The sequence below is a fragment of the Bufo gargarizans genome, chromosome 4 (assembly GCF_014858855.1).
Source record: "Bufo gargarizans isolate SCDJY-AF-19 chromosome 4, ASM1485885v1, whole genome shotgun sequence".
Classification (NCBI taxonomy): domain Eukaryota; kingdom Metazoa; phylum Chordata; class Amphibia; order Anura; family Bufonidae; genus Bufo; species Bufo gargarizans.
In genome coordinates, this window is record NC_058083.1 from 361628284 (window position 1) to 361644116 (window position 15833).

Consider the following 15833-nt stretch of genomic DNA (forward strand, 5'->3'; position numbering starts at 1 on the left):
GAATCCGGCAATCTGTATGCAAACGGATACGGATGCGGATCTGTCTCACAAATGCATTGCAATACCGGATCAGTCTCTGGTTGTCATCCGGATTTATTGTTTTCACATTTGTAAAGGTCTGCGCATGTGCAGACCGCAAAACCAAATCAGTTTTTCCGGAACACTTGGAGCCGGATCTGGCAATAATACATTTCAATGGAAAATAGTGCTGGGTCTGGCGTGTGTTCTGGAATTTTGGATGGAGAAAATACTGCAGCATGCTGCAGTTTTTTCTCCGGCCAAAAAACGTAAGAGGAACTGATGCATCCTGAACGGATTGCTCTAATTCAGAATGCATTAGGATAAAACTGATCATTTTTTTTCCAGTATTGAGCTCCTAGGATGGAACTCCATACCGGAAAAGAATAACGCTAGTGTGAAAATACCCTTATAAAGCTCAGCTACATAACACATCCATAACTTGATGGACTTACAATATGTCTGTCTTCAGTCATATTAACTATGTAACCACAGAAATAGAAACTGCTTAATATAACAGTATTATTGGAGTGCGATAACCCACAGACCTATCGGCAGGGACAGGCTGTTTTAGGATGACCGCTCGTATTAGGAAGTGTGTAATACCGTATATCAGCTTTCACAGCATTTAAATGCCATATAAAATATCCTTGCTGACATCACGTAAGGGGTGCTGAATTCTACGCTTGGATAATTGTATACTATGGACTGTTGCGCATTTCTGACAGTTGACCTAGGACTGTGCACGCTCACCACTTACCCGGAGCTCTTCCAAGGGGGTGTTAGCCATTGTAAAGCCCCAACAGGCAGTTTTATACTGGCGCCTTTAGACTAGTATTCTTTGGACATATGCAAGCTGCTCTAACATAAAGGATGTCCGTTAGTGAGACTGCTCCCTTGTCTGGACTCCATACAGTAGTGTCTGGCATGCAGATTCACAGGTTTCTTCCCATGTACAGTAATAGGTAGAAAACGGTTGATAATTGTTGGGTGGACGAGGGGAGCACACCTTTCATGAATACATGATTCCTCATTCACAGTAACAGGCTGCAAATGATAAACTTAAAATTTAGTCAAAATAGGCACGTGGACTGATGTGGGACATTGCTGCATGCTGCCCTCAAAAACCTTCCAGTGGGTTCCCTTTAAAACTGAAAACACACATGCAGATTCTGATGCAGCTTGGGTGGAAGGTGAGAAGTGGATCAAGCAGGATGTAGAGGTCTTTACTTTATATTTCCAATTTTATTTTAATCCAGTTAGTTAGCTTTGACTTGGAGAACCTGTCACCACAAAAAGCAGTGCAATCAGCAGATTGATATACTGTAATGGTCAGTGGGTGCGGAATCACTGTGTCAACCAACCAATTTAACTTTACGCTAAACCTAAAAGGGTTATCCAGGCAGTCCCCTAGTAGTCACCCTTTTCCCCTTATACAGGGATCTAGACTTCACTGCAGTGGAGACACCAGGCATCTTCCTCTTGGAATATACCAATGTGGTTGACAGCTGACACAACCATAGTCAGGGATAGTGAGAGTTCAGAGCAGACAGAGTTCATGCAAATCTGTAAAATAAATCTGACATCAGGGCAGGCAGCAGTCAATACAGTAATCAGGTAGCAGAAGATCAGAGTCAGGAAATAGTCAGAAAGTCAGTACATGGACAGATAAACAGAACAGCACATCTTCGCAGTTTGGTGTAACAGCCCTTTAAGAGCCAGGAAGAATGTGTGCATGTCCTACGGCAGGGATGCTCAACCTGCGCCCCCCCCCCCCCCAGCCACAACGCACATCATGCCCTGCGATAGGCTGATAGCTGTTGACTGTCGAGGCATGCTGGGAGTTGCCTCCAACAGCTAGAGGGCTGGAGGTTGGGCATCTCTGTCCTACGGGATACAGAAAGAAGACTGGCAACCAGAAGCGAGCTGTGGCCTCACGTGGGGAACACAGACTTACATAGAGCAGTTTTTTCTTCTTCTACTTCCTATTCATTTAAATGGAAAATTCAGTGCCGATTCTGCCCCAAGATATGGTATACTGCTGCTTTTTTTCAGTGCTACTTCCCATTGAAATAAAACGGGAGGCTGTTTTGAGGTGTTTTTTTGGAGCCGATTTTGAGGCAGAAATGCTCCAAGATCAGCGCCCAAAAAACTTAGTTTGAACTGGCCCATAATGTAATGCATACATTTATAGCTCTGCTTTTTCCTTTTTCTGATTGTTCACATGGGAGGTCAAAACCAAGGAAACACCTATATAACATTAAAATGGTTTGGCAGACAGACCATCTCTAGACACAAGTTATGGGGAAAGCTGTTAAACCATGTCACCAACATGGTGGCCATCTTGGATTCAATTTTAGTTTTCCAAACGGAAAGGTAGGTGTGAGACAGACTGAACTAGTAGACTTTCACCAGAAAAAAAAAAATATGGTGTGCCTTGTGTTAACACAACTTTATTAATTCTCATGCTGAAGCAGTGATTTTTCCTCTGTATGGGCGATGTGTAGGACAGCGTTATCGCAAGCGGAATGAGTCGAGATCATCCTCGTGAATGAATCACACAAGTAATTATAGAAGATTTCAACCAATACCTCCTATTGCCCACAGGACTCCTTGGTTTGGACATTGCATTGTGGGTATGTGAAGGTGGCACTGGTTGACATCTTCAGCGATCTGCTTTTTTTCACAGAAAATTAGGACGATCTCAATGAGTTCTGCTTGGGATAACGCCATGCTTCATTTTGCCTGTACAGAAGAAGAATCAGGATTTTTATGCAAGTTCGTTTTTTTCTCCAACACTTAACATCACACATACTAATCTGATATATACATTGTTCCACAAGCCAAAATGAAGTAGTCCATCCTGGTAAACACAAAAGTAAAAACGTAAATGGGCATGGCCTGGTAAATTTTTTAATAAGTGACAACATGCCAGGGCAAGGCAACAAAACCAAAGGTGAATCGCACGGGTAGCCCGAGACCCAGAAATCACCCAGGAACAGTGATCCAACACATCAACACACCTTTCCACTTGAAATACTGAAGTTGAATCCAAGATGGCATCATTCAAGATGGCCACCAAGTTCAGGGGCATGTCCTTTCTCAAGCAGCCTGTCTTGTCTGCTGTAGCTGGTGACATTTGAACTCACTAAAAGAGTTCCAAGAGGGGCCTGGATGCATTTCTGGAGTATATCATCATCACAGGCTATAGTACTTAGATTTCTGAAAAGGTCATTGATCCAGGGAGCTATTCTGTTGTCCGATTTGAGTCGGGAAGAATGTCTCCCCTAAAATCAGGAACATTGTTTTTTTTTGCCCTTCTCTGGATAAACTCCGTGGGATAAAAGGCTGAACTGGATGGGTGCATGTCTTTTCAGGCTATGTTACAGTTGATGGATGGAATTGAGCATGTGCGTCCACCTCAGGGAGGACGACACAGATTAGAGCAAACAGCAGGTGGCACTATACAGATCAATTTCCGTGAATAACTCAGTGGCTATAACACATTTTTAATTACATGAAATAAGAAAATTATTTAGGTCCATGTGCTGGTTTGAAAACTTTGGAATATTTTTTGTGGGACAACCCCTTTAATTCACTTATTAGGAGAGATCTATATGCTGGTGAACATCATATAAAGGATACCTGGGCAAAAAGTATGCAGATGATTATAATTAAGTTATACTGTTACTACAATCTAATGGACATTTTAGAACAGATTTTATGAGCCTGACACAGGGCACATAACTGCAATATATAAGGATATTCCTGGGTCAAGTTGTCCAGACATCACATACAAATGAGATCATACTAGACGACTGTGTTCCTTTGTAGAACAGCTGTCCTGGCACTGCTTGCATGTGTCTGCCGTCTGCTTCCAGCACATGCCACAATCACAACACACGTCATGAGGAAACATTTATCTAGGCCTACACGCCACAATTATGGGGTAAAAAAGTTACTCATTATGGCACACAGCATGTGTGCACCATAATTTTGGACTTTTTGAGCGTTGCTTAGTGTCGCTACATTTACTATACCTTTTGTCAGAAAGTGGCAGAATTTATAGCTGAAATCTCCACTAACCTGTGGCTGGCGTAGACTTAAAGTTTCTGGCAGTCTTGATATATCGCCCCCACTGACTACTCTGATCACAAGCAGAAAGCGGCAATGCTACGTACAAATGGTGCATTCAGTTAGGATATAATGGTGGAGACAATCGCTATAATATCCACATTCAAATAATATGAAAATCCATTTAAAATGGGTTTTCAGCGTCGGGCAAAACATGTCCAAGGCGACATTTAACAATTTCTTACCCTGTCATCTATGCACAGCTGCTCCAGCAGTGATGTGTCCATACACCCATGTGACTGGTGAAACAAACTAATGGCGTTCATGGTCTTTATACCACTGAGGCCAGTCGTGGGTATCCCGGTATGCAACAGCTGCAATCAAGTAAACGGTGGGGGAACATAGGGGTAAGGTGAAGCTGGTTAGCCGATGTGCCTTCATATTTGGGTTGTTTTCCATGCATGTCTACTGGCTACACTGCTCAATGTCAGACTTCACAGCAGCAGACGGTTTTCCACCTTTGTCACTAGCAATGTGTCTCTGTATCATTAAAAAAAAAAAAAAAAAAAAAAAAAAAAAAAAAAAAAAGTACAAAACGTACTCCTAACTTATCGTTAGAAGAGAAAAAAAAAGGACATGGGAAACCAAATACACCTGAAACATGAGGGCCCGGCCTCTATTCTCCTAGGCCCTTCCTCTTTCCTCATTATGTCACAATAGTAGTATGTAAACCTCAGCACCATACGTGGCTACCTCACAGGCTACTTTTTCACCAAGTTTTTGTTCTAAACAAAAAAAAAAATATAACCATTTACCTTAAAAACCTGCAGCACACATGTAATGTAAATATCTAAGTTCTTCAGATCCCTGGCCACAATTTTTTAGCACAGATCACTTGTCTTAGTAGTGATTTAAAATCGGGGGTTGTCAGAGTTCTAATTAGAACTACAACAGGGATCAGCAACCTGCTCCAGCTGCTGTGAAACTACAACTCCCAGAATGCAACATGTTCGGCTGGTCTTCAAACTCCCATAGAAGTGAATGGAGCATTCTGGGAGTTGTAGTTTCAGAACAGCTGGTGATGCCTATGTTAGAATAACAGACGAAGCGATATTCACCGACACTTCCAGCATAGCGCTTCAATCCTTGCTACTGATGTCACCTACCTGGCTGTAATGGTGACATTCTGCACATACAAGTCACCTGCAGCCGATCAGCCCTCTGTGGTCTACTGGACGTTACAGGAAAACAAACAGCTCATTGGTGGGGGAGAAATGTGGCAAGTATCGCTTAGTCTACTTTCACACTGGCGTTTTGGCTTTCAGTTTGTGAGATCCGTTCAGGGCTCTCACAAGCGGTCTAAAACGAATCAGTTTTGCCCTAATGCATTCTGAATAGGAAAGGATCCGCTCAGAATGCATCAGTTTGCCTCCGTTCCGTCTCCATTCCGCTTTTGAGACAGACACCGAAAGGCTGCTTGCAGCGTTTTGGTGTCCGTCTGATGAAACTGAACCAAACGGATCCGTCCTGGCACACAATGTAAGTCAATAGGGACGGATCAGTTTTCTATGATCAATCTGGCACAATAGAAAACGGATCCGTCCTCCATTGACTTTCAATGGTGTTCAAGACGGGTTTGTCTTAGCTATGTTAAAGATAATACAAACAGATCTGTTCTGAACGGATGCAGACGCTCGTATTATCTGAACGGATCCGTCCATGACGGATTCGCACAAAACGCGAGTGTGAAAGGAGAACTTTATTGAACTTACACAACCCTTTTAAGGGACCTTGGTTCAAAACAGCTCCACGTTTCCCTGACTTCCTGCCATAAGTCCACGATAAAGGAGGCCGATATCCTTATCTGTATAGCAATTCGGAAGCAATCTGGAATTACAGCTGTATTTTTGCTTAGATGGTGACATATCTGAACAGCCTTAGGCTTGGTTCACACAAGTTATTTGGTCAGTTATTGTGATCCAAAACCAGCAGTGAAGCCTACTTAAGCCCCATTCAGACTTACAGTGGAATCCTGACATTTTCTGGAGTTTATCCGGAGGGGCTGTATGTGTGAATGCGCACATCCACAATATCAGTCCCAGTCTTTACCCAGACTTTTTCTTCCCAGAGCCCAAGTACTAACTCCGAGTTATGTCCGAGGGAGGGCATGTGAGAAAACGTCAGTAAGTGTTCCAGAAAATCACAGTGCCCATGGCACCTGGAACATTTCCTTTATGGTGAGAACGCACCCGACATGGAACATCTCTGGGGTGATGACTACATGTAACTCTGGTAAATCTCCAGACCTGGAAATCTGGAAATATTCCAGAGTTTAGGTGTGAAAACAGCTCTAGAGAAGGTATTATGGAAAGCTTTGCTCCTGTTCTGTCTTTTTGACCCACACCTGGTTTGGGATCACACTAACTGAAGGAAATAACTGACCAAATAACTCAAGTGTGAACTTGGCCAAGTTAGGAGGCCATCCTGCTTACTTCAGTGCACTGACAGAGTAGGACAGAGTTCTGAACAAGGATAACATCTTTTACTGCAAGGACATGGTATTACCTTCTCCAGGACAATTTACTGCACTTACAACCTCTCCAAGTGTATGGAAACCTTTCAGCAGCATTTTCTACTGCATCATATATATCATTTGAATAGCCGCTAAATTTTGCTTTACTTATCAGGAGCTGAGCCTAAAGGCCTCCGGCACATTAGGGTATTGTCCCACCAGGAACGCCAGATTTGGCAGACACTGGTATGTGTATGGGGGGCTCTCGACTCTCCCCTGACAGATGATGTTGGGGGGAGAGAAGGATCGGGTGAAATTAAGGCTACTTCCACACTAGTGTTTTTGCTGGAACCGGCAGGGTTCAGCTTCCGTTACTGATAATACAACCACCTGCGTCTGTCATGAACGGATCTGGTTGTATTTTCTGTAACATACCGAAGACTGATCAGTCATGAACTCCATTAAAAGTCAATGGGGGACAGATCAGTTTTCTATTGTGGCAGAGAAAACGGATCAGTCACCATTGACTTGCATTGTGGATCAGTTTTGTTCCGCATCCCACAACGGAAAGAAAACCGCAGCATGCTGTGATTTGCTCTCTGGTATGAGAACGGAACACATTTTGGAGCATTCCGTTCTGTTCAGTTACTTTTGTCCCCATTGACAACGAATGGGGACAAAACTGAAGCATTTTCCTCTGGTATTGAGACTCTATGATGGATCTCAATACCGAAAAATATTAAACGCTAGTGTGAAAGTAGCCTAATATTTTCATCTGAACCGTTTTTTCTGGGAGGTAAGCTGCCACCGTAAGTGTTAGGGCAGCAGTTTCTTCACCTCTTCCGACTGAAAACAGGTAATCTTTCAGCCAAGTCAAAAGTACATGTGTATGGAGGAGAGGGAGAGGGAGAGGGAAAGGGAGAGGGAGCGCTGTTGGTTAAATGATCGTAACCTATTAGATTTATGGGCTTAGGTGCCCATAACAAGCAATTAGATCCTACCTTTCATTTTTTTTTAGAGCTCCTTTGGAAAATGAAAGGCGAAGTGCGATTGGCTGCCAATTTTCCTTTACATCAGTTTTGATAAATCTCCCCATATGTGTATAGAGGCCTCCTGACGGCTGATGTTGGAGGAGATGAGGATCAGGCAAGTTGGCTTGCAACGGCCCAATCCTTTTGTTCTCTGGAGATAAGCTGCTGCTGGTGACTCTCCTCCTCACTACATATGTATTCTCAGCCCAGCCAAGCAGGTATATGGGGGCATATCAATAGCACCTACACTGAGAATGGAGTGGGAAAAGGTGGTGGGCACACTGCGCATGTGCAGTCACCCTCAATTCATTTCTATAGGGCTGCCAGTCGGCACCATAGAAATAAATGGGAGCGGTTGCTGGGAAACCCGAGGTCCTCCAGCCACCACTCTCTACGATACGCTCAATTTTCGGCGTAGGTGCGGTTCCCACAGGTGAGACCCGCACCTATCAGACAATGGGGCCAATGTCTCTGAAGGGAATACCCTGTGAAAGTTGACAATACACATTAGAAAGCTGTTGGCCAAACAGCTAACCCCCCCCAATACACAGGCACACTCAGGGAGGGAGGAATAAGTACACTGTATGCATTATAAGCTCTACTGTCACGATTACTCACAAGACGATTACTCTTGTTGTAAGGTGCATTCCACTCTGCATATAGGGCTAAAAAAGACATGTACTTTACATGCTGTGACTTTACCACATGGATTTGGCGACAACGACTTGGTAGGACTACAAGTGAGATATAAACACAACATGAAACATGACAACTTACCTCCTCTATCTCTATCCTCTTTCCTAGTTCATCTAGTGATAGCAGGTTATCCCCCAAGACAGATTCCCCTGGGCTTGGTGACATTTCTTCTTCAGAATAGGTCTCCTCCTGGAAGTCCAAGTGAGCCAGGAAATTCTCACTTTCTTTCAGGTCCCCGTTGAGGAGACTCGCTATAAACTCAACTGTTGCTTGCCTCTGAGACTTGTTCAGTTCCTCCAGGCATTTCTGATTAGCACTGCCTATCGGGCAAAGTCCTGTTTCACCTACTTGGCTCTCTGTATTAATAATCCTCGTTGTAGCTCCATCTTCTGAGCTGCTGACAGTGTGGACAGTCTGGATGAAACTCGTGCATTCTAAGGAACTACTCCCTTCAGTGCAGTCATCCTGTGTTTCCAATGAACAATCTGAGTGAACGACAGATGCTGTAATTAATTTGTCTACCATTGGGTTGTCAGCTCGTTCTTCTGTCCTGTCCTTGGAGAGCGTTTCTATTTCTGACACGTTGCCTCGTGGTGTTGCTTCAGGTTGCAGGAGGTTGTTATTCTGCCCGGCATCCCCAGAAGGAAAGCTGCCGTCAGGATTAGCCCTGCCTCCTGTCCCTGTGGACAGGGTGGGTGACTCCAAGCTTCTTCCACAAGTGATGAACTGCTGTCCCTCTGTGTGGCTCTTCCCGGCCACAGCTTGATGGTCTGCTACCATGCTCAGGTTGCCTGTTGTGCTGCCATCAGGAAGTGAGTGCTCAGTCATCTCTGCCACGCCAGGCTTCCTGCTTGCTGAGATCTTTATGCCAGATCCACTTGCTCTAGCTGAACAGAAAACAGGAAAAAGAGTTTTAGTCTCTTTGCAAAATAATCCCGCCTGGCCACCCGTATTACAAGTCAGCACGTCGATGGAGACTTGACGAGTTGAGACCTCATTGTTTAGGGCACATTCTATCCCGAGTTAGCCATGACTAGACTATAGCTAAATTTAGAGATCAGACGATGAATAAATAATGAGAAGCTTCGTTCGTCTCCTAGGCTGGCATGTGGCATTTGTACAGATGTAAGCTAATGTACAATTAGCAATGACACTCTCCAAGATCATGTACAACAGCTGGAAGAAAATGTGCCATTCCCTCCCACCGCCGGTACTTCTACGCTGCTTTCATCATACTAGTGTTCTTCATTAGACCCACACTGAACTGTCCATTGGAAATCGATACTGCTGAAAGATGCTGACTGGGTGCAGAGCAAAGGTCAAATTAAATGGAGTAAGAGCAAGATTATTGGCTCCCTGTCAGCTAAGCCCAGATCACAGCATAAAGCCTCATATCATGACATTACCCAGCGCATTATTCATACCAGAATGGAAAAACTATGTTTCGGATATTTTTAAGGTCACACTGGAAATTCATATTAAATCCTAAAGACTGTGGGCCAGATTTATCATTACACTTACATCTTACTCCACTTTTACATATGTCCAAAGTCATATGGCTAAGGCTGCTTTCACACTAGCGTTCGTCGGTCCGCTCGTGAGCTCCGTTTGAAGGAGCTCACGAGCGGACCCGAACGCAGCCGTCCAGCCCTGATGCAGTCTGAATGGAGCGGATCCGCTCAGACTGCATCAGTCTGGCGGCGTTCAGCCTCCGCTCCGCTCGCCTCCGCACGGACAGGCGGACAGCTGAACGCTGCTTGCAGCGTTCGGGTGTCCGCCTGGCCGTGCGGAGGCGTGCGGATCCGCCCAGACTTACAATGTAAGTCAATGGGGACGGATCCGTTTGAAGATTCCACAATATGGCCCAATCTTCAGGCGGATCCGTCCCCCATTGACTTTACATTGAAAGTCTGGACGGATCCGTCCGAGGCTATTTTCACACTTAGCTTTTTTTTGCCATTTTAATGCAGACTGATCCGTTCTGAACGGAGCCACCGTCTGCATTAATATGAGCGGATCCGTTCAGAACGGATCCGCCCGAACGCTAGTGTGAAAGTAGCCTAAGTCAGATTTATTAATGGTCCTTTACTACTGTGATAAATGTGGTTTGACTGTAGCAGTTTATCTGTCAGTAAGCGGCTTTACAAAAGTTGCAAGTTTTTACAAAAAAGTCTCATAAGATAAGCATAGTCCTCACTGGAGTGAAATTGTCACAATAGTAAATTCATTTACATAAGAAAACACGGCCACTTTCAGAAAACTGGTGAGCATAGCGCAGAACCAATATAAGTCGCAGATTTCTGCGCAGTTTTAGTGACTGCGCAAAAATTTGCTACTTTTTAACTCCATTATTTTGACTTAAGCTAATGATAAATCTGGCCCTGTATGTATTACATGTCTATAGCTCCGAATACAAATCACAATAACGTGTACAAGCGCCTCCCTCGTCAAGAAAACTAGAGCACACAGCAATTTTTTTTTTTACTGCTGGTCCTTCTAGAATACCTGTACACAATGCGGATTATGCACGTTTTTTCTGCATCGATTTACATCCTGAAAAGCTGGGGGGGGGGGGAATAAAAATAAAAATAAAATCACGTACATATTGCCTTTTCCTTCTGTGCAGAAATTGCACCCTTTTCAATGGAAGAGTGAGATCTGAAGCAAAACTGCATCAAATTCGCACCAAAAACAGCCATTAAAACACATCGTTTTTGGTGTGGATCGGTTTTGAAAACTGCACTTGTTTGCAGGTCCTAGGGTTGGGCAATATACTAGTATCTATAATATACCACTGTATTTACAAAAGGTGATATCACCATTTCTTAATCACTACGGTATTATAGTGAGGTCATAGGGGCGGACGCTCGGTCTCACTTGACAGTACTGACAGTTTCTAAAATGGGCACAGTGTAGGCGTCCATTCACACGTCCGCAACGTGTTTTGCTGATCCACAAAACACGGACAGTGGCAATGTGCGTTCCGCATTTTGCGGATCGCACATTGCCAGCACTAACAGAATATGCCTGTTCTTGTCCGCAATTGCCTTCTTGTCAGGCCTTCTCCCCAAATACATCTGTAGTGCAGTTTATATTGTCAGGTCTCCCGCTGTCCTATATACAGTCTGTGTGGTGAAGTATATAATTTGTAGGTCTTCTCCTCCCCTATATACAGTCTGTGTGGTGCAGTATATATTGCAGCGCTGTTCCCACTGAAGTGAAGCAGGGTGCTTCACCAAACCGATCAGATATTAATGGCTTATACTGAAGTATGGGCCATCATTATAAGAAGACCAGAAAACTCCTGCAAGTCTCCTTGAATTTTTCAGATAGTTGCCAACCTTGACTGAGGCAATTACAGCAATACCAACTACACCATTTTTTTTTTTATTTTTTTTTAAAGTTTTGGTAGTTTTGCATATTCTCAGACCCATAACCAGAGGTGTCTGGACCCTTTCCGTATTGAAAAAAAAATGTAGTTCCAGTCAAATAACGCGTGAATGTGGAGATTGGAAGGAAAAGCTGTTTGCCAAACAAGCCAATTTAGATGTCACCTGTACACTATTTTAAGCCAGAGGAAAATAAAAAGCAGGTAAGTGGGCCAGACCACACTGGGATTTGCAGTCTATAGATGCTATGAGGTCTAACATGCCTTCCAAATGGCACCAAAGCATAAATTTAACACAATTTACACCAATTGTGAAGACAAATCATCCATGCATGCTACATCATGACTGGAACCTCCCACATCTGGAGATACCAGCAGCGACAGAGGGTGTGCATATGGCTCAACACATTCTGATGCCTCCTTCTCTACAGGTTGGTGGCCCAATGCTTCAATGGCAGAGATTTTCGCCATGACGTTAACGGGAATGTGTAAACAATTGTTAACGTCATGCCGTTGTGTGTTCAGCATTCATTTTCTAGTAAGAAAAGGGGTACTGCTCGTATCCCATTCCAGCTACAAGTCTCCTAAATTACTTGCTGCCCCAAGCCTGGCAGAAACGAGAGCCCATAGCACTCGTGCAGAGGGAGCTCGGGGCATGAGACCTGCGTGATTAATGCTGATCTTTTTAGGATTAGGAAAGAAAAAAAAACAGCTGCTGTTTCTGACTTGGTATCCAGTGTAGTCATGGTGTTCGCAAGCAAAAACAGTTGCTGAGCACAAGTGATAGTAACAAACAAATAGATGTTACATGCCGTGGAATAAGGGAATACAAACAGTACTAGAAGGAATATAGTCACTGAAGTGATTTCTTGGCTTCATGAGGAACATTTGGCAATGTGTCTGCATTTCTATGTCCTGGTAGATTTCTTCTGCATCTCACAGCCAAGGCTCTGTTTAACTAGCGTTCATATTTTTTTGCCTTCGTTAGCCAATTTAGCTCATAACGCTTCAGAGAGTAATTATTGCAATGCATCTTCTAGTAATTATTTGCAATTTTGTCCTCAACACAATGGGCCATATACACTTAGGAGGCATTCACACAAGCGTATCAGTTTTGAGGTCCATAAACAGCAGATCTTCAAAATACAGATGTGGTCTGTGTGCATTCCGCATTTTTGCGGGCCCCATTGAAAAAACTAAACAAAAAAACAACATGTTCTTTCCTGCAAAATGGACAAGAATAGGACATGTTCTATAATTTGTGGCTGGGCAACATGGATGCGGGCAGCACATGGATGACATCTGTGTACTGTCTGCATTTATTTTGTGGCCCCAAAAAATGCGGATCAAACACGGACTGAAAATGCAGTTGTGTGAATGTACCCTAATACTGTCAAATATTTGGTAGACCGTCTAAGAACATACCTGGAGGAGAACTCTGGCACACCTTTAGACTTTCTACTGTAAGTTTGTATCAACTATTAGTTGGTTTACTTTATTACAGAATTGGGTGGAAGAATCCTGGTGCATCTTATGCCCTGACCCTTTTCCAAGAAGCAATGTCCTCATCGAGTAGGTCATAAAAAGTCTCTAAGACAATATATGTGCCACATAATTCTAATGCATTTTCATTAGCAAATATGTCCCAATGTCTTTCTAGCAAAGGTATCCTAATAATACAGTGCATGTACATTAGAGGGAGTCTGTCAGCAGTTTTGACCCCTCAAAATGAGATCGGTGAAGCGTAAAGCAGGTATAAAATACCTAGGTGGCTGGTCATACTAAATGTAGAACACAGAAAAGGGACTTTTAATCCACTTGGCGCCAAGATCCCAACTGTCTGCTAGGCTTGCCCTTAGGTCTCGTTCACACGACTGTTGGTGTCCCGTTTTCGTATTGCGGACCCGCAATACACGGGCACCATTCCGTTGTAATTCCGCATCGCTGATGCGGATCCATTCATTTCAATGGATCCGCAAATCCGGATATGTGGAACGGTGCCTCCGTTCTGTGCCTCCGCACCGCAAAAAGATAGAACATGCTCTATCTTTTTGTAGAATGGAGGGATCGCGGACCCATTCAAGTGAATGGGTCTGCGATCCCCATGCGCCTGCCCCACGGAAGGTGCCTGTGCATTGCAAACCGCAATGAGAACGAGCCCTTACTGTGAAGTGCTCTGGGCTCTCTGCAGTAAACCTACCCCCTGCGATAGAGTGATCGCACCACCGTCCATCCAGCTAGAGTGGTCACTCAAGAGCAGATGGGAAAGGTACTGCAAAGAACCTTTCACAGTAAGAGAAAGCCTAGTGGACACTGGGGATCATAGCGCAAAGTGGATGACCATACACCAAGTATGTTATAACTATTACACCTCACTTATGTTGTCAGCACTTTTGCAGGGTCAGGACTCTCTTAAAGTGCATCTGTCGCAAGTTCATTCACCAAAAACTCACCCTTTCCATAAAACTGGTGACCAGAGGGCTGCACGCCACTGACTAGGTGAGTACAAAAAATGTAAGGTGAAGGAATCCCAGAATCTGTTTGCAAACCCTTGTGGATCTGCATCTCAGACATAGCTTCCAACACAGTATGGGGTCCAATAGAAGTAGTAATGTGAAAGATTCCCTAAGCAAATTCTAAGAGCTGGAATCTTTCAGGTTTAAAAGTCATCGTTTGCTGGCAGCAAATAGTGTGTAATCACGCTTTTCTGCCAGCAAACAGTGATCAGTATGGGGATCAGCGATGGCATGGCGATCACTCCTCCCTCTACTATGGAGAAGATCACTACATGTAATAGCAGCTGTCTCCTCCGACAGTGTACAGGTCCTTCAAAAATTTTTTGCATATTGTGATAAAGTTCATTATTTTCTGTAATGTACTGATAAACATTAGACTTTCAGATATTTTAGATTCATTACACACCAACTGAAGTAGTTCAAGCCTTTTATTGTTTTAATATTGATGATTTTGGCATACAGCTCATGAAAACCCAAATTTCCTATCTCAAAAAATTAGCATATTTCATCCGACCAATAAAAGAAAAGTGTTTTTAATACAAAAAAAAGTCAACCTTCAAATAATTATGTTCACTTATGCACTCAATACTTGGTCGGGAATCCTTTTGCAGGAATGACTGCTTCAATGCGGCGAGGCATGGAGGCAATCAACCTGTGGCACTGCTGAGGTGTTATGGAGGCCCAGGATGCTTCGATAGCGGCCTTAAGCTCATCCAGAGCGTTGGGTCTTGCGTCTCTCAACTTCCTCTTCCCAATATCCCACAGATTCTCTATGGGGTTCAGGTCAGGAGAGTTGGCAGGCCAATTGAGCACAGTAATACCATGGTCAGTAAACCATTTACCAGTGGTTTTGGCACTGTGAGAAGGTGCCAGGTCGTGCTGAAACATGAAATCCTCATCTCCATAAAGCTTTTCAGCAGATGGAAGCATGAAGTGCTCCAAAATCTCCTGATAGCTAGCTGCATTGACCCTGCCCTTGATAAAACACAGTGGACCAACACCAGCAGCTGACATCACTGACTGTGGGTACTTGACACTGGACTTCAGGCATTTTGGCATTTCCCTCTCCCCAGTCTTCCTCCAGACTCTGGCACCTTGATTTCCGAATGACATGCAACAGTCCAGTGCTGCTTCTCTGTAGCCCAGGTCAGGCGCTTCTGCCGCTGTTTCTGGTTCAAAAGTGGCTTGACCTGGGGAATGCGGCACCTGTAGCCCATTTCCTGCACACGCCTGTACACGGTGGCTCTGGATGTTTCTACTCCAGACTCAGTCCACTGCTTCCGCAGGTCCCCCCAAGGTTTGGAATCGGTCCTTCTCCACAATCTTCCTCAGGGTCCGGTCACCTCTTCTCGTTGTGCAGCGTTTTCTGCCACACTTTTTCCTTCCCACAGACTTCCCACTGAGGTGCCTTGATACAGCACTCTGGGAACAGCCTATTCGTTCAGAAATTTCTTTCTGTGTCTTACCCTCTTGCTTGAGGGTGTCAATGATGGCCTTCTGGGCAGCAGTCAGGTCGACAGTCTTACCCATGATTGCGGTTTTCAGTAATGAACCAGGCTGGGAGTTTTTAAAAGCCTCAGGAATCTTTTGCAGGTGTT

The 15833-nt window shown here is 44.1% G+C and overlaps 1 protein-coding gene across 2 annotated transcripts in view; it reads right to left on the minus strand.

Annotated features, from left to right (window-relative positions):
- Positions 1-15833, minus strand: part of CNST (consortin, connexin sorting protein) — a 101606-nt gene that overhangs the window by 14741 nt on the left and 71032 nt on the right. For both annotated transcript variants that reach the window (XM_044291929.1, XM_044291930.1), the window contains exon 9: positions 8413-9218. In XM_044291929.1, coding sequence (XP_044147864.1) covers positions 8413-9218 — 806 coding nt within the window. The remainder of the gene's footprint in view (positions 1-8412; positions 9219-15833) is intronic.